The sequence below is a fragment of the Mytilus californianus genome, unplaced genomic scaffold (genome assembly GCF_021869535.1).
Source record: "Mytilus californianus isolate M0D057914Y unplaced genomic scaffold, xbMytCali1.0.p SCAF_8, whole genome shotgun sequence".
Classification (NCBI taxonomy): Eukaryota; Metazoa; Mollusca; class Bivalvia; order Mytilida; family Mytilidae; genus Mytilus; species Mytilus californianus.
The window spans coordinates 88,765,066-88,791,961 of NW_026262734.1; the positions used below are offsets into that span (position 1 = coordinate 88,765,066).

At 32.5% G+C, this 26,896-nt stretch overlaps 1 protein-coding gene and 1 long non-coding RNA gene across 3 annotated transcripts in view; one reads left to right on the plus strand and one right to left on the minus strand.

Annotated features, from left to right (window-relative positions):
• Nucleotides 1–5,084: 5,084 nt before the first annotated feature.
• On the plus strand, nucleotides 5,085–9,985 carry LOC127711726 (uncharacterized). The gene is made up of 2 exons (XR_007986868.1): nucleotides 5,085–6,426; nucleotides 9,048–9,985. It is a non-coding gene; the product is annotated as an uncharacterized LOC127711726 (long non-coding RNA).
• LOC127711718 (uncharacterized) overlaps nucleotides 5,589–26,896 on the minus strand; it is a 66,620-nt gene continuing 45,312 nt past the window's right edge. Inside the window, exons 10-11 of one of the 2 annotated variants that reach the window (XM_052217829.1) lie at nucleotides 25,817–25,885; nucleotides 5,589–10,366 (exon numbers count right to left, since the gene is read on the minus strand). In XM_052217829.1, the coding sequence (XP_052073789.1) occupies nucleotides 10,272–10,366; nucleotides 25,817–25,885 (164 nt within the window). In that variant the 3' untranslated portion in view covers nucleotides 5,589–10,271. Of the gene's footprint in view, nucleotides 10,367–17,778; nucleotides 17,843–25,816; nucleotides 25,886–26,896 lie in introns of those variants that run through there. The other variant, XM_052217830.1, reaches the window with a different exon arrangement.

Below are 26,896 nucleotides of genomic sequence, written 5' to 3' on the forward strand. Positions count from 1 at the left end.
GTATCAATTATTCAGTCTCAGGAAAAATTATATTCATACTGTTTTTACTGTTATGAAATTTTCATAGAGGAAAATTGAATGAGAGAAATTTCCATAGAGGAAATTTGGAGAACAATGTTTTCCTTAGAGGAAATTTGTGGTCTTGAATTTTCCCTCAAGGAAAAGTGTTTGTCAAAAATTTCCTCACAGGAAATTGCTGTTGACAAAAATTCCTCACAGGAAAAAGTATTTCCTCAAAGGAAAATTTGAAGCTGCAAATTTCCTCACAGGAAAAAGTATTTCCTCAGGAAAATTTGAAGCCTCAAATTTCCTCAGAGGAAATAGAATTTCCTCAAAGGAAAATTTGAAGCCACAAATTTCCTCACAGGAAATAGAATTTCCTCAAAGGAAATATTAATGCAGCAAATTCCCTAAGGGAAATCTTTTTCCCTTGAGGAAAATACAATTTCCCTTAAGGAAAAATCTTTTTCCTTCAGGGAAATTTGATTTCCCTTGAGGAAAACTACTTTTCCTCTGAGGAAATTGTTGAAAAAAGGGGCATAACTTTTTCAACAGTGGTGCTAAAGCCAAAATTTTTTAGGACAAATATCAGGGAACCAATACCAACCAAGTTATCAACTTCATTTTGACTTAACTCCAAAAATTAAGGTGACAACTTTTGCACTCAGCGGAAGTGCAAACTTGTCCCGGAGACTGTTCTCTGCTTTTTATTTAGCACCCCGATCTCTAAGTGTTTTTAATACCTTTAGTGGAAAGTTATCTCCAGGAAACTGATGTGTACAATGGGAAAGTCACGATATTTATAGGGACGAAGAGCGTAGTGACAACGAAGTGGAGTCGTTTTTCGATCGTAGTAGACACATAATGAAATCGTAATGCGATCGGGAAGGTTTTGAAAGAAGCAATCAGAGATCGTGTAAGTCGTGGTAAGGTCTTATTAGACGCAACAAGAGCGTGACAAGATAGTAACTATAGAACGTGTTACTGTCGTAGCGAAATCGTAGCAGTATCTTATCAGGATCATAGCAAGATCGCAGTATCAACGTGAAAACTATGAAATAAATTAATGAATATTCAAGCCAACCATACCATGATCTCACTGCAACCTTATCTATTTTAGTTAGTAAATCACTCAAGTATGAGGTCAACTCCTTATTCATGGTCTTGGTCTAGTGTGATGGGGGCTTTACATCCACTTCATGGTGAACTTTGGTGGACATCTGTCTCATTGGCAGTCAATCCACATCCCTTTTTTTCATTTTTTGACAACAAATTTTGATTCACGCTCAATAAAATGATGATTTTCCCGGGTTCCTGGCTCATTTTTTGGTAATTTCACGTGTCCCGCCCGACTTTATTTCCCGTTTTCAAGGACAATAATTTGACTTTTACGTGTCACGCTTAAAAAAATCGGCCAATCCCGCGTCACGCTTAGACCCCAATGAGACCCACTATGAAGGCAAATCCATAAAACTGCTTTGAACCAATAAATTTTTCAAGTTTTATTTTTTTTCAATAAAACACAAACAATTAAAAATCATATGGCACTATCTTTTAATTATTTAATCATTAATCAATATATATATGAATTATGAACATTTGTATGTAACTTGAAAATAAATAATGCAACACCTTTGATTGTTCTGGTGCAAAACAAAAACCATTCATATTTAGAAAATCCTCATGAAATCACAATCATTGCAGCAACCATCATAAAAAAAATGTAATATAATTACACAGTTGTCTATTTAAGTAGTTCTCTACTCTGTTTCAAAATAACATTCAAGCTTGATACAGCTCTGAATTTGGATTGTGATTAAATATTTGACACAGCATAGGTTTCTGACACAGAATGAATGTGGTCTAAGAACTTAAAATTTTTTAATATACCTTTTATGGTCCAATATCCAAAATCTAAATACATGGTTAGATTCAGCATATCAAAGAATCCAAAGAATTCAATTTTTGATGAAATCAAACAAAGTTTAATTTTGGACCCTTTTGACCTCAATGTGGACCAATTTGATAATGGGGCCCAAAAATCAAAATACATGGTTAGATTCAGCATATCAAAGAAACCCATATATTCAATTTTTGTTGAAATCAAACAAAGTTTAATTTTGGACCCCAACTTAGACCAACTTGAAAACTGGGCCCATAATAAAAAATCTAAACACATGTTTAGATTCAGCATATCAAAGAACCCCAAGAATTCAATTTTTGTTAAAATCAAACTAAGTTTAATTTTGGACCCTTTGGACCTTAATGTAGACCAACTTAAAAAACGGGACCCAAAATTAAAAATCTAAATACACGGTTAGATTTGGCATATCAAAGAACCCCAATAATTCAATTTTTGATGAAATCAAACAAAAAAAAAAAGTTTAATTTTGGACCCTTTTGACCTCAATATGAACTAATTTGATAGCGGGGCCCACAAATAAAAAATCTAAATACATGGTTAGATTCAGCATATCAAAGAAACCCATATATTCAATTTTTGTTGAAATCAAACAAAGTTTAATTTTGGACCCCAATTTGGACCAACTTGAAAACTGGGCCCAAAATCAATAAAATGCTCCGCTGGGCGCAGCTTGATACGACCGCAGAGGTCGAACCCTGAACAGTTGGGGCAAGTATGGACACAACATTCAAGCTTGATACAGCACTGAATTTGGATTGTGATTAAATATTTGACACAGCATAGGTTTCTGACACAGAATGAATGTGGTCTAAGAACTTAAAAATTTTTAATTTACCTATTCAAACCATATCATTATTATTTGCTTTTATATATAAATCAGAAATAACCAATTTAAAATGGAAAATTTCAAAGAAAAAAAAATCCCTCCCCCAAATTTTTTGAACCCCCTTATGATTCATCACCCCCAAACTCAATCCCAGCCTTCCCTTTGTGGTATGGTACCTTGCAGTACAATTTCAGAGAGATCCATACACTTGAACACAAGTTATTGTCTGGAAACTAGAAAAATGCTTGTTTTTAGGCCCCTTTTTGGCCCCAAATTCCTAAACGTTTAGGGCAATTACCCCCAAACTCAAACCCAGCTTTCCCTTTGTGATATGGAACCTTGTAGTACAACTTCATAAAGATCCATACACTTACACACAAGTTATTATCCTGAAATTAGAAAAATGCTTGTTTTTTGGCCCCTAATTCCCAAAATCAATCCCAGCCTTCCCTTTGTGGTATGGTACCTTGCAGTACAATTTCAGAGAGATCCATACACTTGAACACAAGTTATTGTCTGGAAACTAGAAACATGCTTATTTTTGGCCCCTTATTCCTAAACGTTTCGGGCAATTACCCCCAAACTCAATTCCAGCTTTCCCTTTGTGATATGGAACCTCTTAGTACAATTTCAGAAAGATCCATACACTTTCACACAAGTTATTGTCATGAAACTAGAAAAATGCTTGTTTTTTGCCCCTTTTTTTGGCCCCTAATTCCTGAAATTTTGAAGGAATTACCCCCAAAATCAATCCCAGCATTCCCTTTGTGATATGGAACCTTGTGGTACAATGTCAGAGAGATCCATACACTAATACACAAGTTATGTCTGGAAGTTACAAAAATGCTTATTTATGGCCCCTTTTGGGCCCCTAATTCCCTAACTGTTGGTACCATAACCCCCAAAATCAATCCCAACCTTCCTTTTGTGGTATTAAACCTTATGGTAAAATTTCATAGAGATCCATTCACTTAAACTAAAGTTAGAGTGCGAAAACCAATGTGTCTTCGGACGACGACGACGCCAACGTCATACCAATATACGACCACAAAATTTTTTTTGCGGTTGTATAAAAATCTAAATACATGTTTAGATTCAGCATATCAAAGAATCCCATATATTCAATTTTTGTTAAAATCAAACTAAGTTTAATTTTGGACCCTTTGGACCTTAATGTAGACCAATTTGAAAACTGGACCCAAAATTAAAAATCTAAAAACACGGTCAGATTCAGCATAACAAATAAATAAATGTGGTCAAAGATTTTACAAATCTAATGTGCCATACTGTGCAATTAAAGATTACTTCTTGAAATTTTTCAGTATAGAAATTTGAAAAAAAATGATATTTGAAGAATAATTCTTTTTAATTTCATTTCAGAAATGAGAAAAAATTGACCTCCCACAATTTCTTTTTAACCCCCCCCCCCCCCCTCCCCCATTTTCCCCAAAAAAATTCTTTCCCTCAAGATATGGTCATAATCTCAATTAAAATTTCCAATGGAGTTTGCAACCATAATTACCCATTTAAATTTACCATAGTGCTAACTTAATCTATTTTATAATAGAATTTAAAATATGGTGTCAAATCTTTCATATGGATTTTTTTGTAAAAAAAAAAAGATGCAACATTTGCAGATATTTTTACTGGTCTTCCTTTATAAATATGCATTTCTTTAAACATAATTTAAAAGCAGTGTAAGGGAAGTAACCAAACAATTGTATTTGGATCACCTCCCTTACACTGTTTTAAATTGTCTTAATTGTTCATTAACCATTACTTTATACATAATTGAAAGCAGTGTAAGGGAGGTAATTCAAATGATGTATTTGATTTATCTCCCTTACACTGCTTTAAATTATGTTTTGTACTAAAGTATTTGTCCATTAACCAGGACAACCTTGTTTTTTCCCCCTTTTTTGCCCCTAGTTCCTAAACGGTTTGAGCCATAACCCTTTGTGGTATGGAAACTTGTGGTATAATTTCAGAGAGATCCATACACCCTTCCACAAGTTATTGTCTGGAAACTAGAAAATGCTTATTTTTGGCCCCTTTTTGGCCCTTAATTCCTTAACTGTTGGTACCATAACCCCCAAAATCAATCCCAACCTTCCTTTTGTGGTATTTAACCTTATGGTAAAATTTCATAGAGATCCATTCACTTAAACTAAAGTTATAGTGCGAAAACCAATGTGTCTTCGGACGATGACGACGACGTCAACGTCATACCAATATACGACCACAAAAATTTTTGCGGTCGTATAAAAAGCGGAAAAAAATTCAGGGTTTGTGTCCTTGTTTTCAAGATATAAGCCATTGAAGATTTGGCGGCAAATGATTCTCTCTAGATTTTTTCATACATTTTTCTTTCAAAAACTATGAGAAAATAACAAGGATTTTAAAAGATTTTCACATATGGTTTTTTAAACTTTATGTAATAAATTTATGAAAAGAAAAGTAGGGGTTAGCGGGCAAAACATTTAATGGAACTACATGGATAAAACCAGAGGATTCAATATATATAAACACAAAAAGTCAAAAACAAGAGGAGCGAACATCCTTAACACATATGATAACAATTCAATCTTTGATTCAAATTTAAAGGTGACTGATTTTGATGAAGTGACTGTAATATAATGTATTTTAGGCATCAATGGTGATTGAATCTTTGATTCAAATTCAAAAGTACTGATTCTTATGAAAGTGTAAACATTTTATACTGTCTTGCAGTCGAAACGATGAACTGTATATTATAGATTGACATACATGTCTTAAAAGATCAATCATTTACATACTATAGTAACAATTCATGAACTGTAAATGGACTAAAATCATGAATAAGAAACAAACATTTAATCAACTAATAAAGCAATGTTTATCAATAACTACTAGTTAGATCAACTAACCATAATTTGTAACATTCTGTGACAGTGTCACTATAAATATTGAACACAATTTACATATACTGTTATATATATATTATTAATATTTCATATATGAACAAATAACTTTTTTTCCTAGTGTCCATTTTTGACATTTTTATTTGCTACAGTTTAAATCAAAAGATTTTATTACGCAGATTTTCATGTTTTAACAATAAAACGTGTGCGAGTCGTCCAAAAAATGATCTCTATTACCTGCAGTCTCCAAATAATATGTGATTTAATGAGATTTCAGAAATCACTAAGAGCTGTTTCAGAATTAAATGCATGGGTGCATATTTTTTTTTAATACTCTGAGCACCAATAAATTAAAAAATTTTCATTTTAGGTATATTTCTCAAAAAATTCAATAGAGAATGAAACCAATCATAATTAATTTATTGCAGTGCCTCCCATCCCAGCATGTTTTTTAAATCTGGAACAGCTATTAGATTACAAATTAAAATATCAGTGCAAAACTTCATATAGAAAAATTTGTGAAACTTTGGTGGAATTTATAATAAATATCAAATTTGAGGCATGAAAGATGACACAAAACAACAGAAGTGGCTGTTTGTGTCATCTTTAATGCATAAAGATGATACCAGACAAAAGAAGTGAATATTTTGTGTCATCTTAAATGAATATGATGACACATGACAAAACAACAAAGGTGAATTCTTTGTGTCATCTTTAATGTATAAGACGACAAGGCAACAGAAGTGAATTATTTGTCAATATAGATTCTATGTAAGGTTACACAATTATATGTGTTGTTTTGTGATTTGTTTTTTCTAGGGTAGTACTTTCCACATTTCTATAGATACCAGAAAAAAATTGGTACATTGCAAATGCTTGCACTATAACAATACAGAAAAACAAAAAAACAAAATTTTTTGTTCCTTTCTGTCACATACAATAATACTGTCAAAATCATTAAAAAATATCATATTTTCTCATTCAATTGATAAATATCTAGTTTAAAATTTGATGTCAAGCAAACAAAATCAATTTTTTGATGATGAATAATTGACATACAGCATTAAAAAAATAATTGTAAGCTGCATTCTATATATAAATAAAATGAAGTCATGCAGAAATGTAAAAGAGAGACAAAAAATACATACATGAGCAAATATTCAAATCAACATACTGTAAATTCAGACACTATTGTGAGGTTTTTATTAATGCAAATAATGCGACTTCTTGAATATAGCAATAATAAAAACTTGCATTCTGATATCTGATACATATATCTGTAGGTAGCTTTTTCCTCAAATTGCAATAATTAAACTCGCATTTTAGTTCATTCTTCAAAAATAGCAATAATAAATGCACGCAATAGTTTCTGAATTTACAGTAGTAAATAATTGTTTCAAATAAATATGCTTAAAGGAGTTTTTTCATTTTTTTTGAAGCTTTGAAATATATTTTTTCATTTTGTAGTGAAAGATTAAAGAAGATTTCATCAATAATACCATCTTCATTACAAATGTACAAATCCAATTCAATTGTTAAATTTAAAATCACTTGTGAATTAATATTCGTGAAGCTCAATTGAATTGAGAACAGAAATAAGGAATGTGTCAAAGAGAAAATAACCAGACCAAAGAGCGGAAAACAGCCCAAGGCCACCAATGGGTCTTCAACACAGCGAGAAAATCTTTAAAAGATTGATCACACTTTTTTTCACCTTTTCACATTTAAAAAAAATAGATACTTCAATCGGCTTTAAGCCTATCTATACAATACCTAAAAAAACAATCCAGTTTACCTATCATATCAAATATGATGCATAAACTACAACTAGGGAGATTTCTTATTTATCAACCTGTCAAAATTCATTTATGCCATAACAGTGTAAAAATAATACTTTTCTGCAGTTATTAATAGTTTAATGCATACAGATGATACCAGACAAAAGAAGTGAATTTTTTGTGTCATCTTAAATGAATATGATGACACATGACAAAACAACAAAGGTGAATTCTTTGTCATCTTTAATGCATAAGACGACAAGGCAACAGAAGTGAATTATTTGTCAATATAGATTCTATGTAAGGTTACACAATTATATGTGTTGTTTTATGATTTGTTTTTTCTAGGGTAGTACTTTCCACATTTATATAGATATATGTACCAGAAAAAAATTGGTACATTGCAAATGCTAGCGCTATAACAATACAGAAAAACAAAAAAACAAAATTTTTTGTTCCTTTCTGTCACATACAATAATACTGTCAAAATCATTAAAAAATATCATATTTTCGCATTCAATTGATAAATATCTAGTTTAAAATTTGATGTCAAGCAAACAAAATCAAAATTTTTATGATGAATAATTGACATACAGCATTAATAAAATAATTGTAAGCTGCATTCTATATATAAATAAAATGAAGTCATGCAGAAATGTAAAAGAGAGACAAAAAAAACATACATGAGCACATATTCAAATCAACATACTGTAAATTCAGACACTATTGTGAGGTTTTTATTAATGCAAATAATGCGACTTCTTGAATATAGCAATAATAAGAACTTGCATTCTGATATCTGATACATATATCTGTAGGTAGCTTTTTCCTCAAATTGCAATAATTAAACTCGCATTTTAGTTCATTCTTCAAAAATAGCAATAATAAATGCATGCAATAGTTTCTGAATTTACAGTAGTAAATAATTGTTTCAAATAGATATGCTTAAAGGAGTTTTTTCATTTTTTTTTCAAGCTTTGAAATATATTTTTTCATTTTGTAGTGATAGATTAAAGAAGATTTCATTGATAATACCATCTTCATTACAAATGTACAAATCCAATTCAATTGTTAAATTTAAAATCACTTGTAAATTAATATTCGTGAAGCTCAATTGAATTGAGAACAGAAATAAGGAATGTGTCAAAGAGACAATAACCCGACCAAAGAGCAGAAAACAGCCCAGGGCCACCAACGGGTCTTCAACACAGCGAGAAAATCTTTAAGATTGATCAAACTTTTTTTTACCTTTTCACATTTAAAAAAAAAGGATACTTCAATTGGCTTTAAGCCTATCTATACAATACCTAAAAATACAATCCAGTTTACTTATCATATCAAATATGATGCATAAACTACAACTAGGGAGATTTCTTATTTATCAACCTGTCAAAATTCATTTATGCCATAACAGTGTAAAAATAATACTTTTCTGCAGTTATTAATAGTTTAATGCATACAGATGATACCAGACAAAAGAAGTGAATATTTTGTGTCATCTTAAATGAATATGATGACACATGACAAAACAACAAAGGTGAATTCTTTGTGTCATCTTTAATGCATAAGACGACAAGGCAACAGAAGTGAATTATTTGTCAATATAGATTTTATGTAAGGTTACACAATTATATGTGTTGTTTTATGATTTGTTTTTTCTAGGGTAGTACTTTCCACATTTCTATAGATATATGTACCAGAAAAAAATTGGTACATTGCAAATGCTAGCACTATAACAAAACAGAAAAACAAAAAAACAAAATTTTTTGTTCCTTTCTGTCACATACAATAATACTGTCAAAATCATTAAAAAATATCATATTTTCACATTCAATTGATAAATATCTAGTTTAAAATTTGATGTCAAGCAAACAAAATCAAATTTTTTATGATGAATAATTGACATACAGCATTAATAAAATAATTGTAAGCTGCATTCTATATATAAATAAAATGAAGTCATGCAGAAATGTAAAAGAGAGACAAAAAAAACATACATGAGCACATATTCAAATCAACATACTGTAAATTCAGACACTATTGTGAGGTTTTTATTAATGCAAATAATGCGACTTCTTGAATATAGCAATAATAAGAACTTGCATTCTGATATCTGATACATATATCTGTAGGTAGCTTTTTCCTCAAATTGCAATAATTAAACTCGCATTTTAGTTCATTCTTCAAAAATAGCAATAATAAATGCACGCAATAGTTTCTGAATTTACAGTAGTAAATAATTGTTTCAAATAAATATGCTTAAAGGAGTTTTTTCATTTTTTTTTCAAGCTTTGAAATTGTTTTTTCATTTTGTAGTGATAGATTAGAGAAGATTTCATTGATAATACCATCTTCATTACAAATGTACAAATCCAATTCAATTGTTAAATTTAAAACCACTTGTAAATTAATATTCGTGAAGCTCAATTGAATTGAGAACAGATATAAGGAATGTGTCAAAGAGACAATAACCCGACCAAATAGCAGAAAACAGCCCAAAGCCACCAATGGGTCTTCAACACAGCGAGAAAATCTTTAAAAGATTGATCACACTTTTTTTTACCTTTTCACATTTAAAAAAAATGGATACTTCAATTGGCTTTAAGCCTATCTATACAATACCTAAAAATACAATCCAGTTTACTTATCATATCAAATATGATGCATAAACTACAACTAGGGAGATTTCTTATTTATCAACCTGTCAAAATTCATTTATGCCATAACAGTGTAAAAATAATACTTTTCTACAGTTATAATCGGTAATTTCAAATTTACTTAAAAATATGATAGTATAATTGTCTGTACATATCACAGGGAAATAATTTATTTGGAAAGGAAAATTATTGAGAATTCTGTTGTAAGTTGGATACAATATCTTCTGATGCTGTCATTACTTCTCTTTCTCTTCTTCCTTTCTGGTTATTTCGGTCAAGAGCTGAAAGAAAAACATACTTCTTTTCAGATTTTATTTTTTTTAAAGTAAAAAAATATACTAAATCAATACTGTGGATTCTTTATTAATCGTGGGACACCAATTTTCGTTGATTTCAGTGTTATAATGAAACCACAAATTCAAATGTTCAACGATGAATATATTTTCAATAGGTTTGTTAACAAACTTTGGTAAAACCATTTATAAATATTTCCACGAAAATTGGTACCCACAAAAATAAATGAATCAAATAGTTTTCCACTTAAGGTGAGAGGTACGCATATGAACGCCTCTAACGGAAAACAGGAATATTTGCGTTCATTGTTATGGGAGTTATCTCACTTACACCAGAAAATATTTTCAAGATGTTGGAAGATGTTCCACCTCGTCGGAAAAATGGTCAATTCGGTGGAAAAGTATTGAATGCACCTCATCAAAATATAACAAAAAGTGTAGTAATTGTAAATGAAATGTCTTGTCCGAGTGAAACATTGCTTCCCTCCCAAGAAAAGGAAAGTAATTTGGCATGGCGTGATGGTCGAAGAGTGGTTGAGTTGGGTTTACTAGCTGACCAACTTAAAGCTTGCAGGAACTGCTATGTACCATTGTTTCTACACAACTGTTTAACAAAACAAAGATAAGGTCTCGGAAGTATTTTGTATATACCTTGTGGTAGCTGTCCCTACACAAACTTAATATTAACACTGGTAAATGGCACAGATCAGAGACCCCTTCAAAAAAAGGAATGTTGATATGGGACGTGAATATACAAAATGTAGTATGGGTAAGAATATTATAAACACAAGCATATACCGGTACACACATACTTTTGCACAATAACAATAATACATATTAAAGCTCGCACTTAAACGTTGACTTTTTTATTTGCATTTTATTTATTGAAATTCCATAGCAAATATAGTCGAAGACCTACAAAATACAGTAGCATACAAAGAAATAAATTCGTTTCTCAAAACAACTGTCAACACTGAGAGATATTCAACTCTCGACAAAATAGATGAAATACACTTTTATATGCTTAATACTGTAATTCTTGGTTTTATATTCGTGTTAGATAATCACTTTCCCACATAAATATAAACATTTGGATGTTCATACAAACAAATAAAATGCTCCGCAGGGCGCAGCTTGATACGACCGCAGAGGTCGAACCCTGAACAGTTGGGGCAAGTATGGACACAACATTCAAGCTTGATACAGCTCTGAATTTGGATTGTGATTAAATATTTGACACAGCATAGGTTTCTGACACAGAATGAATGTGGTCTAAGAACTTAAAAATTTTAAATTGGACATGCACCTATTATGGTCCAATATCCAAAATCTAAATACATGTTTAGATTCAGCATATCAAAGAACCCAAAGAATTCAATTTTTGATGAAATCAAACAAACTTTAATTTTGGACCCTTTTGACCTCAATGTGGACAAAGTTGATAACGGGGCCCAAAAATCAAAAATCTAAATACATGGTTAGATTCAGCATATCAAAGAACCCCATATATTCAATTTTTGTTGAAATCAAACAAAGTTTAATTTTGGACCCCGATTTGGACCAACTTGAAAACTGGGCCCATAATCAAAAATCTAAAAACATGTTTAGATTCAGCATATCAAAGAACCCTAAAAATTCAATTTTTGTTAAAATCAAACTAAGTTTAATTTTGGACCCTTTGGACCTTAATGTAGACCAATTTGAAGACGGAACCAAAAATTAAGAATCTAAATACACGGTTAGATTCGGCATATCAAAGAACCCCAATAATTCAATTTTTGATGAAATCAAACAAAGTTAAATTTTGGACCCTTTGGACCTCAATGTGGACCAATTTAAAAACGGGGCTCAAAATCCAAAAACTTAATACACGGTTAGATTCAGCATATTAAAGAACCCAAAGAATTCAACAATAAAACCCCATTGAAATTGATCAAGAAATAAGCAATTTATACGAAGTATCTTCTTTTGCACAATACTGTGCAATTGAAGATTTCTTGCTATTGTGCAATACTGTACAATTGACAATTTCTTGCTATTGCGCAATATTGTGCTATTGGATATTTCTTGCTATTGCGCAATACTGTGCAATTGAAGATTTCTTGCTATTGCGCAATACTGTGCAATTGAAGATTTCTTGCTATTGTGCAAAACTGTGCAATTGAAAATTTCTTGCTATTGCACAATACTTATTATATAATAATTTACACATCCTGTTTGGTGTGTATCTCCTACCATATCATTATTATTTGCTTTTAAATATTAATCAGAAATAACCAACTTAAATTGGAAAATTTTAAAAGAAAAAAAAAAGGAAAAAAGAAAAAAAAAAAAATCCCCCCCCAAAATATTTTGAACCCCCTTATGATTCATCACCCCCAAACTCAATCCCAGCCTTCCCTTTGTGGTATGGTACCTTGCAGTACAATTTCAGAGAGATCCATACACTTGATAACAAGTTATTGTCTGGAAACTAGAAAAATGCTTATTTTTGGCCCCTAATTCCTAAACGTTTCGAGCAATTACCCCCAAACTCAATTCCAGCTTTCCCTTTGTGATATGGAACCTTGTAGTACAATTTCAGAAATATCCAAACACTTACACACAAGTTATTGTCATGAAACTAGAAAAATGCTTGTTTTTTGCCCCTTTTTTGGCCCCTAATTCCTAAAATTTTGAGGCAATAGACCCCAAAATCAATTACAGCCTTCCCTTTGTGATATGGAACCTTGTGGTACAATGTCAGAGAGATCCATACACTTACATACAAGTTATTGTCTGGAAGTTACAAAAATGCTTATTTTTGGCCCCTAATTCCTTAACTGTTGGTACCATAACCCCCAAAATCAATCCCAACCTTCCTTTCGTGGTATTGAACCTTATGGTAAAATTTCATGGAGATCCATTCACTTAAACTAAAGTTAGAGTGCGAAAACCAATGTGTCTTCAGACGACGACGCCGGACGACGCCAGACGACAACGACGACGACGCCAACGTCATACCAATATACGACCAAAAAATTTTTAATTTTTGCGGTCGTATAAAAACCGTTGTTTGCAGTGCTTTCTTTCACGTCTGCAATATGGTCTATAAATAGAAGTGGAAAGTGCTAGTACCAAGTTTGAAAAATAAAGGATTAAAACAAATCATTTTTAATAAAAATATTGAACAAGAGTTTTAAATTGATACGTGACATGAAATTTGTGAAATATAATGTTGGAAATTACTTCAGAAGGGTAAGCAAAAGAAAAGGAAAAGAAACGTGAATGTGAATCGAAATGAGGATGAGACCTTGTGCACGTACAAATGAGAAGTAAAATGGTCTTTCAGAATGAAACAAAAATTATAAAAAAAATAAGTTTACACATTGCTTTTTAGTCAATTTGAAAGCAACATTGTGAATAATTAGTTTCAAGCACGAAAATACACGAAGGAAAAATTACAAATCCACTGCAGCATATGACAATCAAAATTATAATCAATATATGGTGCCCGTTCAACGTATTTCGCGATCTGCTTCTAAAGTAACCGGGGTTTTAAAAAGGTGGGTTAATTTTAAACAAGAGGCTGTCAGAGTGACAGCAAACCGAATTTTCCTGCAGAGGTCGAACCCTGAACAGTTGAGCAAGTATGGACACTACATTTAAGCTTAAAACAGCTCTGAATTTGGATTGTGATTGATATTTGACACAGCATAGGTTTGTGACACAAAATGAATATGGTCAAAGAACTGAAATATTTGAAATTGGACATTTAAATACCTATTATGGTCCAATATCCAAAATCTAAGTACATATTAGAATCAGCATATCAAAGAACCCCAGGAACTCAATTTTTGATGAAATCAGACAAAAGTTTAATTTAGGACCCTTTGGACCTCAATGTGGACCAATTTGATAAAGGAGACCACAATCCAAAATCTCTCAATACATGGTTAGATTCAGCATTTCAAAGAACCCCATAAATTCAATTTTTGTTGAATCAAACAAAGTTTAATTTTGGACCCTGATTTGGACCAACTTGAAAACTGGGCCCAAAAATCTAATATTTAAATACAGGTTTAGATTCAGTATTTGAAAGAACCCTATATATATTTAATTTATGTTGAAATGAAACACAGGTTAATTTTATCCATAATATTTTCTGTGCAAAGGGAAATAACTCAAACTGGATAAATAGTTCTCTAAAATAAGATATGATGCAATTTTTCAAATTATAATCAATAATATAATAACAACAACCAGTGATGACTAAGTTCTCTAAAATGAGATATGATTTAACACTCAAACATTGTTAGAATCAGAATATCAAAGAACCAAAGAGTTCAATTTTTGATGAATTTAACAAAAGTTTAATTTAGGACCCTTTGGACCTCAATGTGGTATTATCTTATTAATAATGAAAAGAAATACAGGTTTAGATTAAACATTTCAAAGAACCCTATATATATTCAATTTATGTTGAAATCAAACACAGTTTAATTTTGGACCCCGATTTGGACCAACTTGAAAAGTAGGCCCAAAATCAGAAATCTAAATATATGTTTATTAATAGACAATATAAGCTTAGTTTTTAAAGGAGTTCACTTTATCAAAAAAAAATATATAGCATTCAGAAAATTAGTTTTTACAGAATAACAAACAAACTTGCCACAAAATTCTTCAAACAATTTACCAAAGAAAAGAAGAAAAAAATCCAAAATTTTATTTATCATTAATACAATATCTTTTTAAAATCTATAAAACTTATCAGTAACAAGAAATAATTGTAACAGGATGCTGTTACGAAGTCTCCCAAACAAAGCTCCAATAAATCATCATTCCCATGGTCGCCTGACATTGGGCAAAGTCCAGTACAAATTGGTTTGTGATATGCATAAGTGATGCCTATGGATTGACCCTGTATGTCATTCAAATCTTCTTGAAATTACAAACAGGAATATACATGATTTAGGGGTGGAGATCTCGACCGTTTACAAGTTCTCAAAGGGGAAGGGAGGGGTGATCCCCAGAGGACTCCCCTTTATTTCATATGATTTGTTTTATTGTCCCATACAAGAATATATATGGTTTCAGGGTGGGGATCTTGACTGTGTACAAGTTTTCAAAAAAAAAGGGGGTTGGGGGTTACCCCAGGGGACTTCCCCTAAATTTCATTTGATTTGTTTTATTGTCCTATTCAAGAATACATATGGTTTAGGGGTGGGGATCTCGACCGTTTACAAGTTATCAAAAAAGAATGGGGTGGGGGTTTGGCTTCCCAAAAAAAAAGCATTTTGATTGGTCACAATTCAAAAATATTTGATTCCAGAATTTTGATAAAGGCTTTACAAAATAATAATATCATGAAAGATTTTGAATTAAAATGGGGTGGATTTATTGACACCTTATCATTGATGAAAGAACTGCTACAAGACAGAAAGACAAATAAGAAGTCTTACAACCAGGAATCACTTGTAAAAGATATTGTTGGCATAAATTACGATGCACACTATGCCATTGGCAATGTGCAATCCTTGCAACAGCTTATCAACACGCTAAAAGTCTCTCCAAGAGTTCTAGAAAAACACAGCTTTTCTGTTTAGTAACAAAAGACCAAAAGATACTGGAATCTATTTTAAAATACATTATGTCATTAACAAACTAGAAGAACATTGTTTGAACGCTTATACATTTGTTATTGTATTACATGTTTAGTTTCTTGACGCGACACAAAACAATTTTAAAATGTTTGCATCAATTCACAATTGTCACTAAGAATAATGGAACAAAACCACAGATAGGAAAAAAGAGTAAGGATAATATGCATCAAACTTCGAAATATCTTTCTTGTTGTGTTTTTACCTATAAGTTACGTTTATCCGACATCCCCTTTTATCATATTAAACACACCATTTAATTTACGACAAAAATTTATTGGGCTCGAAGTATGTGTTTATTTTTGTGTTGCGTTCACATGCGATTGAAAACATAATTATATATATTATATGACCTCCAAAAATCAGGTAAAAGAAATGTTTACTGTTGTGTTTTGTTTACTATTGTTCGTCTTTTGGCCGTTTTTACATGTTTTTTTGCCATGGCATTGTCAGTTTGTTTTCGGCTTTGGTATATTTCGCTTCCCTTATTGTGCAGCAGCAAATATTTCATGCATTTTCAGGTCGAAAATGTGAACAATGAATGTATATCATCATTTGGAGAATTCAATTTTAAGGACAGACCTTTGATTGTTTCTGTTAAATTTGTTTATAACTTTTATAGACTGTACAATTAAGAGCTTGACATATGGCATATACACCAGTCCAATGTTATTGGTGTCCTTTAATCATTTAATCATTGAGTTAGTGTTTATTGACTTAAACCCCACACTGATTGAAGAAATAAGTTATAAATGCATAGGGTCTCATATGATCCGTAAAAAATAATTATCAGTAAGTAATACTTTTTTTCAGACAGGATAATTATTTAATAGGTTCTATAGCACATTAGTTTAGAAGAACAAATTATAATCAAAGAGACACCTTAATAAAGCGGTCGTTGTCTTTATGTGACAATATTTTGATGTTGGTAGACGATGATTCTGCTGATGGAGACTGACGTTGCGTAATCCTTTTCAGCGACGTCATGCAATTTCTACCTTTTCCCGTCGACAACACTCTTTCAACGGCTGAAATATAATAATGGAGTTCGGTAACCCTAGGAAAATTCTAAATCAATGGAAAGGAAAATTCAACCATAAAAACATTTTAATTTTGATAGAAAAATCGTAGGAATGGTTTTAACTGCAGAATTAATCAAGCTTGAAATTTCTTATTTTTGGCACAATTTTGACGGTATGTCTATGTACTTTATGGTGTTTCCCTAAGAATTTCAAATGACTAACTTTAAAAGTAGATCGGTAACCCACTTAAATTTTTTGATTTTTCTTTGTATTTTTAAAGTTCTACATGTATACAATTTCTTAAAAAAAATCGCTGGACAAGCCATTTACGTACCTGTTACCTTAACACTAACTTTCTATAACATTTACATTTGTCAAATAAGTTTCTACATTTTCTAAAAGTATTGTACTTAAGAGAAATTTGGGTGTAGAAAAAAAGACAAACAAGTAAATAAATCATTATACAGAAAAATAACGATTGTCCAAAATGAACCAAACACAAGGGTTAAACTTAGATGCTCTAGTAGGGTCAGCTGTTCCTGTTCCACTAGATCTTTCAATTCAGTATCTCTGCTTATCTAGACCTATGGAAATTTAGGGTTTGATATATTGTACAGACACATGTATATTGACCTCAAAACGAATTTGGTTTGTGTCTTTTGGTTGGTGTCTCAACGACATATAACCAAAATCTCCTTTCATTCATAATCTAATATATTAAAAATTAGGGTTACCTTGATATAATTTCAAACAAGAATAGACGCATTGTCTTACTTAACGTTCCCCACTCATAATTCAAGTATCTGAAAATAGGAAGTGGGTTTTTGACAAATCTGAAAATGACACACACATTACAACACATTACTGTTGAGCTGCTGACCAAATATGAAATTATTTTGTTCAGTAGTCTTGGAGAGATGTGCGACAGTTCATTCATTTCATCAAGTTGAAAAATTCAAATATCGGCAAACAGTGAGTATGAATTAAGGATGTTCGTCCTCTTGTTTTTGAATTTTTGTCAGATATTTGGAATCCTCTGGTTTTATCCATGTAGTGCCAATAAATATTTTTCCCGCTAACCCCTACTTTTCTTTTTATAATTTTATTACATATAGTTTAAAACGCTATATCTAAAAATCTTTTCAAATCCTTGTTATTTTTTCATAGTTTTTGAAAGAAAAAAGGTGCCAATGTTAAATGTATGAAAAATCTAGAGAGAATAATTTCCCGCCAAATTTTTCAATGGCTTATATCTCGAAAACAAGTACACGGACCCTTCAATTTTTTCTGCTTTTTTAGATCTGTTATTTATATACTATCAATTTGGAACAGTCTTTATAAAAATTTGTTATTTTGAAACAGAATAGCGAACATCCTTAATATCAGAAGATTTAGCAAAAAGTGATGTTGAAGTAAAATTTGAAATGGTTGTGTCTGACAAATTTTATGCCCTTGTTATCATTTTATTCCAAATTCTATAATGACGTGCTTCTTTTGCTTTGTTAACATCACCTTGTTTGTAATATATCTATATGTGGCTCAGACTCATATTTACCGTACATGCTGTGTCTGAGCCAAAATTGTACTAAAATTGAATTTGAAAAAAACTAGAGACCAATATTCTTATTCTAATCCATAACACAAATAATTAATGCATCAAAACTTTGAAAACAGTACAAAATTAAAATAATTTAAAATTCTGCCATTTTTAACACTTAGTGTCTTCTTCAGTCGCTTCAATTATTCAATGTAAAAGATTTGAACTGATTTGGTCATTAAAGACGCCTAAATTCAAGCTTAAATATGAATAAAATGCTCCGCTGGGCGCAGCTTGATACGACCGCAGAGGTCGAACCCTGAACAGTTGGGGCAAGTATGGACACAACGTTCAAGCTTGATACAGCACTGAATTTGGATTGTGATTAAATATTTGACACAGCATAGGTTTCTGACACAGAATGAATGTGGTCTTAGAACTTAAAAAATTTTAATTTACCTATTCAAACCATATCATTATTATTTGCTTTTATATATAAATAAGAAGAAAATTTTAAAGAAAAAAAAAGGAAAAAAAGGAAAAAAAATCCCCCCCCCCAATTTTTTGAACCCCCTTATGATTCATCACCCCCAAACTCAATCCCAGCCTTCCCTTTGTGGTATGGTACCTTGCAGTACAATTTCAGAGAGATCCATACACTTGAACACAAGTTATTGTCTGGAAACTAGAAAAATGCTTGTTTTTTGGCCCCTTTTTGGCCCCAAATTCCTAAACATTTAGGACAATTACCCCCTAACTCAAACCCAGCTTTCCCTTTGTGATATGGAGCCTTGTAGTACAATTTCATAAAGATCCATACACTTACACACAAGTTATTGTCCTGAAACTAGAAAAATGTTTGTTTTTTTACCCTTTTTGGCCCTTAAAATTCCTAAAATTTTGAGGCAATCACCCCCAAAATCAATCCCAGCCTTCCCTTCGTGGTATGGTACCTTGCAGTACAATTTCAGAGAGATCCATACACTTGAACACAAGTTATTGTCTGGAAACTAGAAAAATGCTTATTTTTGGCCCCTTATTCCTAAACGTTTTGGGCAATTACCCCCAAACTCAATTCCAGCTTTCCCTTTGTGATATGGATCATTGTAGTACAATTTCAGAAAGATCCATACACTTACACACAAGTTATTGTCATGAAACTAGAAAAATGCTTGTTTTTTGCCCCTTTTTTGGTCCCTTATTCCTAAAATTTGGAGGCAATTACCCCCAAAATCAATCCCAGCATTCCCTTTGTGATATGGAACCTTGTAGTACAATGTTAGAGAGATCCATACACTAACACACAAGTTATGTCTGGAAGTTACAAAAATGCTTTTTTGGCCCCTAATTCCTTAACTGTTGGTACAAACTCCCAAAATTAATCCCAACCTTCCTTTTGTGGTATTGAACCTTATGGTAAAATTTCATAGAGATCCATTCACTTAAACTAAAGATAGAGTGCGAAAACCAATGTGTCTTCAGACGACGACGCCAACGTCATACCAATATACGACCGCAAAATATAATAAAATGCTCCGCTGGGGCGCAGCTTGATACGAACGCAGAGGTCGAACCCTGAACAGTTGGGGCAAGTATGGACACAACATTCAAGCTTGATACAGCACTGAATTTGGATTGTAATTAAATGTTTGACACAGAATGAATGTGGTCTAAGAACTAAGAAATATTTAATTTACCTATTCAAACCATATCATTATTATTTGCTTTTATATATAAATCAGAAATAACCAGTTTAAAATGGAAAATTTTAAAGAAAAAAAAGGAAAAAAAATCCCCCCCCCCAATTTTTTGAACCCCCTTATGATTCATCACCCCCAAACTCAATCCCAGCCTTCCCTTTGTGGTATGGTACCTTGCAGTACAATTTCAGAGAGATCCATACACTTGAACACAAGTTATTGTCTGGAAACTAGAAAAATGCTTGTTTTTTGGCCCCTTTTTGGCCCCAAATTCCTAAACATTTATGGCAATTACCCCCTAACTCAAACCCAGCTTTCCCTTTGTGATATGGAGCCTTGTAGTACAATTGCATAAAGATCCATACACTTACACACAATTTATTGTCCTGAAACTAGAAAAATGCTTGTTTTTTTACTCTTTTTGGCCCTTAAAATTCCTCAAATTTTGAGGCAATCACCTCCAAAATCAATCCCAGCCTTCCCTTCGTGGTATGGTACCTTGTAGTACAATTTCAGAGAGATCAATACACTTGAACACAAGTTATTGTCTGGAAACTAGAAAAATGCTTATTTTTGGCCCCTTATTCCTAAACGTTTTGGGCAATTACCCCCAAACTCAATTCCAGCTTTCCCTTTGTGATATGGAACATTGTAGTACAATTTCAGAAAGATCCATACACTTACACACAAGTTATTGTCATGAAACTAGAAAAATGCTTGTTTTTTGCCCCTTTTTTGGTCCCTTATTCCTAAAATTTGGAGGCAATTACCCCCAAAATCAATCCCAGCATTCCCTTTGTGATATGGAACCTTGTAGTACAATGTTAGAGAGATCCATACACTAACACACAAGTTATGTCTGGAAGTTACAAAAATGCTTTTTTGGCCCCTAATTCCTTAACTGTTGGTACAAACCCCCAAAATTAATCCCAACCTTCCTTTTGTGGTATTGAACCTTATGGTAAAATTTCATAGAGATCCATTCACTTAAACTAAAGTTAGAGTGCAAAAACCAATGCGTCTTCAGACGACGACGCCAACGTCATACCAATATACGACCGCAAATTATAATAAAATGCTCCGCTGGGGCGCAGCTTGATACGAACGCAGAGGTCGAACCCTGAACAGTTGGGGCAAGTATGGACACAACATTCAAGCTTGATACAGCACTGAATTTGGATTGTAATTAAATATTTGACACAGAATGAATGTGGTCTAAGAACTAAGAAATATTTAATTTACCTATTCAAACCATATCATTATTATTTGCTTTTATATATAAATCAGAAATAACCAATTTAAAATGGAAAATTTTAAAGAAAAAAAAGGAAAAAAAATCCCCCCCCCCCAATTTTTTGAACCCCCTTATGATTCATCACCCCCAAACTCAATCCCAGCCTTCCCTTTGTGGTATGGTACCTTGCAGTACAATTTCAGAGAGATCCATACACTTGAACACAAGTTATTGTCTGGAAACTAGAAAAATGCTTGTTTTTTGGCCCCTTTTTGGCCCCAAATTCCTAAACGTTTAGGACAATTACCCCCAAACTCAAACCAAGCTTTCCTTTTGTGATATGGAACCTTGTAGTACAATTTCATAAAGATCCATACACTTACACACAAGTAATTGTCCTGAAACTAGAAAAATGCTTGTTTTTTTGCCCCTTTTGGCCCCTAATTCCTAAAATTTTGAGGCAATTACCCAAAAAATCAATCCCCTGCCTTCCCTTTGTTGTATGCATGGTACCTTGCAGTACAATTTCAGAGAGATCTATACAATTACACACAAGTTATTGTCATGAAACTAGAAAACTGCTTGTTTTTTGCCCCTTTTTTGGCCCTTATTCCTAAAATTTGGAGGCAATTACCCCCAAAATCAATCCCAGCATTCCCTTTGTGATATGGAACCTTGTGGTACTATTTCAGAGAGATCCATACACTTACACACAAGTTATTGTCATGAAACTAGAAAAATGCTTGTTTTTTTCCCTTTTTTGGCTCCTATAATTCCTAAAATTTGGAGGCAATTACCCCCAAAATCAATCCCAGCATTCCCTTTGTGATATGGAACCTTGTGGTACAATGTCAGAGAGATCCATACACTAACACACAAGTTATGTCTGGAAGTTACAAAAATGCTTATTTTTGGCCCCTTTTTGGCCCCTAATTCCTTAACTGTTGGTACCATAACCCCTAAAATCAATCCCCACCTTCCTTTTGTGGTATTGAACCTGATGGTAAAATTTCCTAGAGATCCATTCACTTAAACTAAAGTTAGAGTGCGAAAACCTATGTGTCTTCGGAGGACGATGACGACGACGACGCCAACGTCATACCAATATACGACCACAAAATTTGTTTGCGGTCGTATAAAAATCTATCAAATATGCCACAAAACGTCACTTTTCAGATAGTTTTTGTCTAAAATGGAAGTGGCCACATTCGTGTTCAGTCTCAACCTTTATCTATGTTATGTATCAACCACAAATACAAAATATACTTAAATGTTAAGACTAAACACAAGTGCGGCCACTTCCAATTTAGACCAAAACCTCTAATAATAAGCATAAATGATAAAATTGTGAAGATTTCAGTAATTTTGCATGAATTTATGATGCTAGTACCTGATGCATGTGCATTGTATTGTCAAAAACAGCCCGTATTTATGTAACAAAAGTATTCTTCTTTCCAATAAATAGCTAAGTGTACAATTTTAATAAATTTTTGAAGTGCTTTATTTTGGGGCCAAAAAGGGGTCTTACCGACCCTACTCCTTTATGGATTTCAGCAAGTCAACATAGTTACGACATGTCAAATGTACCATTATCTAAAAGGAAATACAGTCGAACCTCGTTGTGTCGAACTCGGTTGTGTCGAAAACTCGGATGAGTCGAAGTAATTTCTCGGTCCCGGTAAAATTCCCGTTTGATCAATGCATAATTACCTCTGATGAGTCGAACTCGGTTGATTCCAATACTCGGTTAAGTCGAGTAAATTTTATAGTCCCGTCGAAGTAAAATTAATGTAAATTGACCCTGATGTCTCAAAGTTCGAAAGTAAGAATTTTCGAAAGATACAGGCCTAATGGTAATAAAATGCTCCGCAGGGCGCAGCTTGATACAACCGCAGAGGTCGAACCCTGAACAGTTGGGGCAAGTATGGACACAACATTCAAGCTTGATACAGCTCTGAATTTGGATTGTGATTAAATATTTGACACAGCATAGGTTTCTGACACAGAATGAATGTGGTCTAAGAACTTAAAAATTTTAAATTGTACATGGTTAGATTCAGCATATCAAAGAACCCCATATATTCAATTTTTGTTGAAATCAAACAAAGTTTAATTTTGTACCCCGATTTGGACCAACTTGAAAACTGGGCCCATAATCAAAAATCTAAATACATGTTTAGATTCAGCATATCAAAGAACCCCAAGAATTCAATTTTTGTTAAAATCAAACTAAGTTTAATTTTGGACCCTTTGGACCTTAATGTACTCCAATTTGAAAACGGAACCAAAAATTAAGAATCTAAATACACGGTTAGATTCGGCATATCAAAGAACCCCAATAATTCAATTTTTGATGAAATCAAACAAAGTTAAATTTTGGACCCTTTGGACCTCAATGTGGACCAATTTAAAAACGGGGCCCAAAATCCAAAAACTTAATACACGGTTATATTCAGCATATTAATGAACCCCAAGAATTCAAGAATAAAACCCCATTGAAATTGATCAAGAAATAAGCAATTTATAAGAAGTATCTTCTTTTGCACAATACTGTGCAATTGAATATTTCTTGCTATTGCGCAATACTGTACAATTGACAATTTCTTGCTATTGCGCAATATTGTGCTATTGGATATTTCTTGCTATTGCACAATACTGTGCAATTGAAGATTTCTTGCTATTGCGCAATACTGTGCAATTGAAGATTTCTTGCTATTGTGCAATACTGTGCAATTGAAAATTTCTTGCTATTGCACAATACTTATTATATAAAAATTTACACATCCTGTTTGGTGTGTATCTCCTACAATATCATTATTATTTGCTTTTAAATATAAATCAGAAATAACCAACTTAAAATGGAAAATTTTAAAAGAAAAAAAAAAGGAAAAAAAGAAAAAAAAAGAAAAAAAAAAAAATCCCCCCCCCCCAAATTTTTTGAACCCCCTTATGATTCATCACCCCCAAACTCAATACCAGCCTTCCCTTTGTGGTATGGTACCTTGCAGTACAATTTCAGAGAGATCCATACACTTGAACACAAGTTATTGTCTTGAAACTAGAAAAATGCTTATTTTTGGCCCCTTTTTGGCCCCCAATTCCTAAACGTTTCAGGCAATTACCCCCGAACTCAATTCCAGCTTTCCCTTTGTGATATGAAACCTTGTAGTACAATTTCAGAAATATCCAAACACTTACACACAAGTTATTGTCATGAAACTAGAAAAATGCTTGTTTTTTGCCCCTTTTTTGGCCCCTTATTCCTAAAATTTTGAGGCAATAGACCCCAAAATCAATTACAGCCTTCCCTTTGTGATATGGAACCTTGTGGTACAATGTCAGAGAGATCCATACACTTACACACAAGTTATTGTCTGAAAGTTACAAAATGCTTATTTTTGGCCCCTTTTTGGCCCCCAATTCCTTAACTGTTGGTACCATAACCCCCAAAATCAATCCCAACCTTCCTTTTGTGGTATTGAACCTTATGGTAAAATTTCATGGAGATCCATTCACTTAAACTAAAGTTAGAGTGCGAAAACCAATGTGTCTTCGGACGACGACGACGACGACGACGACGCCAACGTCATACCAATATACGACCAAAAAATTTATAATTTTTGCGGTCTTATAAAAATTCATATCAGATGTATTTCTTATGTCACCTAATCATTTTCAAAAGAGATTAAAGCTGAGTAAACATACTTGTTTGTATAACAGTTAAATTAACATGTTTATGAAGACTGCTAGTTAACACCTTTGTTGATCACTCAAGCGGAATGTTAGTGTGTTGAACATTTTTCACCTGAGATAAAAACGAAATGAATTTAAATGACCCAAACCGAGATTAAATGAAACGTTAGATTTAAAACACATTAATTACAATTACAATAAATTCATGATAATTTAATGTAAAGTAGACGACCTCATCAGAGACCGTTCAGAACTTATTTCGTGCCGCGAGGGATTTCATAATTTATAGTGACTGACCTTTGTAAATATTTGTGTAGACTATTGATTTTATTTGTGCATGATTTGTATCTGTACTTGTGTGTTTAATTATTACAAAGGACCAAAATGGAGATTGAATACACAATCATAAAGTGTCATGTCGAAAAAAGGCACACTGTTCATTGTATCTAGTTTACACAAATATCATACCGTATTTCATGCATTCCAAATTTATGACGACACACTCGACCTCGGATGAGTTGAACCTCGGATGAGTCGACTTCGACACAACAAGGTTAGACTGTATGTGACATAGTCTAAATTGACTTCCTTAGTACTTAAATCTCATAATTACCTATAACATTGTCGTTTCCAACTTGGAAGAAAGCATTATGTTCATGTTGGTGGTTATGATGGTGGTGTACTACAAATACAGAACAGAAAAGAAAAACATATATATTATAATTAACAACATATATTCTACAGCTCTTATAATCTTACAAAGTCAATAAAAATGGTTACAAAAATGCAAAAAGTCTCAAACTAGTTTTCAAAATGTTTTATAATGCCTTAATAGACCAAAATTTGTCAAAGAAGACCCGTTTCTCATTCAAAATCTGTCATATCAGATTGGTGGTATAGAATGATGAGGGGTGGTAAGAGGTGGTTTCATTCTGAGTTCCAGTAAAAAAGAGTATTCTTTCCCGGTTTTAAAAAAAATTAACCATGAATTCCTGAGTCCCAATATGGGTAAATCCCAAATTCCCACGAAAAAAATGCCAATCCTGAATTACCGCAAAAATAATCTCAAATAAATGGGGAATGTGTCCACGCGACACAGATGATGCCCCCACTTGCATATCATATAAATTTATATAGGGACATAACTGAAGAATGGTAAAAGTGATGCTACCCAAATTTGTACTTGATCTTAGTTTTGTGGTAATAAGTTTTATGTATAAGTTTCATAACATTTGGTTGACAGTCAGGGATATAACTCTATAGGGTTATTACAGAAAATATCTTACATGTGTTATTACAGATATTTTTATGAGTTGTCTACTCTTTAATCCTTAAATTTTCTAAATCTGTAATAACATATGTTTGTTATTAGTAAAATAAATCATCAACATTTTAATTTTTAGTGGACTCTAGGGAACTCTTGAAACTTTGTGCAGAAACTAAATGCATAGCCTTGATAACTAATTTTTGAATTGAATTAATACATTTATCATCAACCATGGTAAATCAATGAGACGAGGCTTTTAAGTGATAATCTTAGCTGTAATAATAAGGCTTAGATTTTAAAGGCATGCAACTTATTATATGAGGCACTTGGGAATTACTCGGAAGCTTGCGCAGAACCTCATTACATGCTCTGATCATTATTTCTTACAATGAATTAAAATATATTGTAATTAAACATGATGTATGT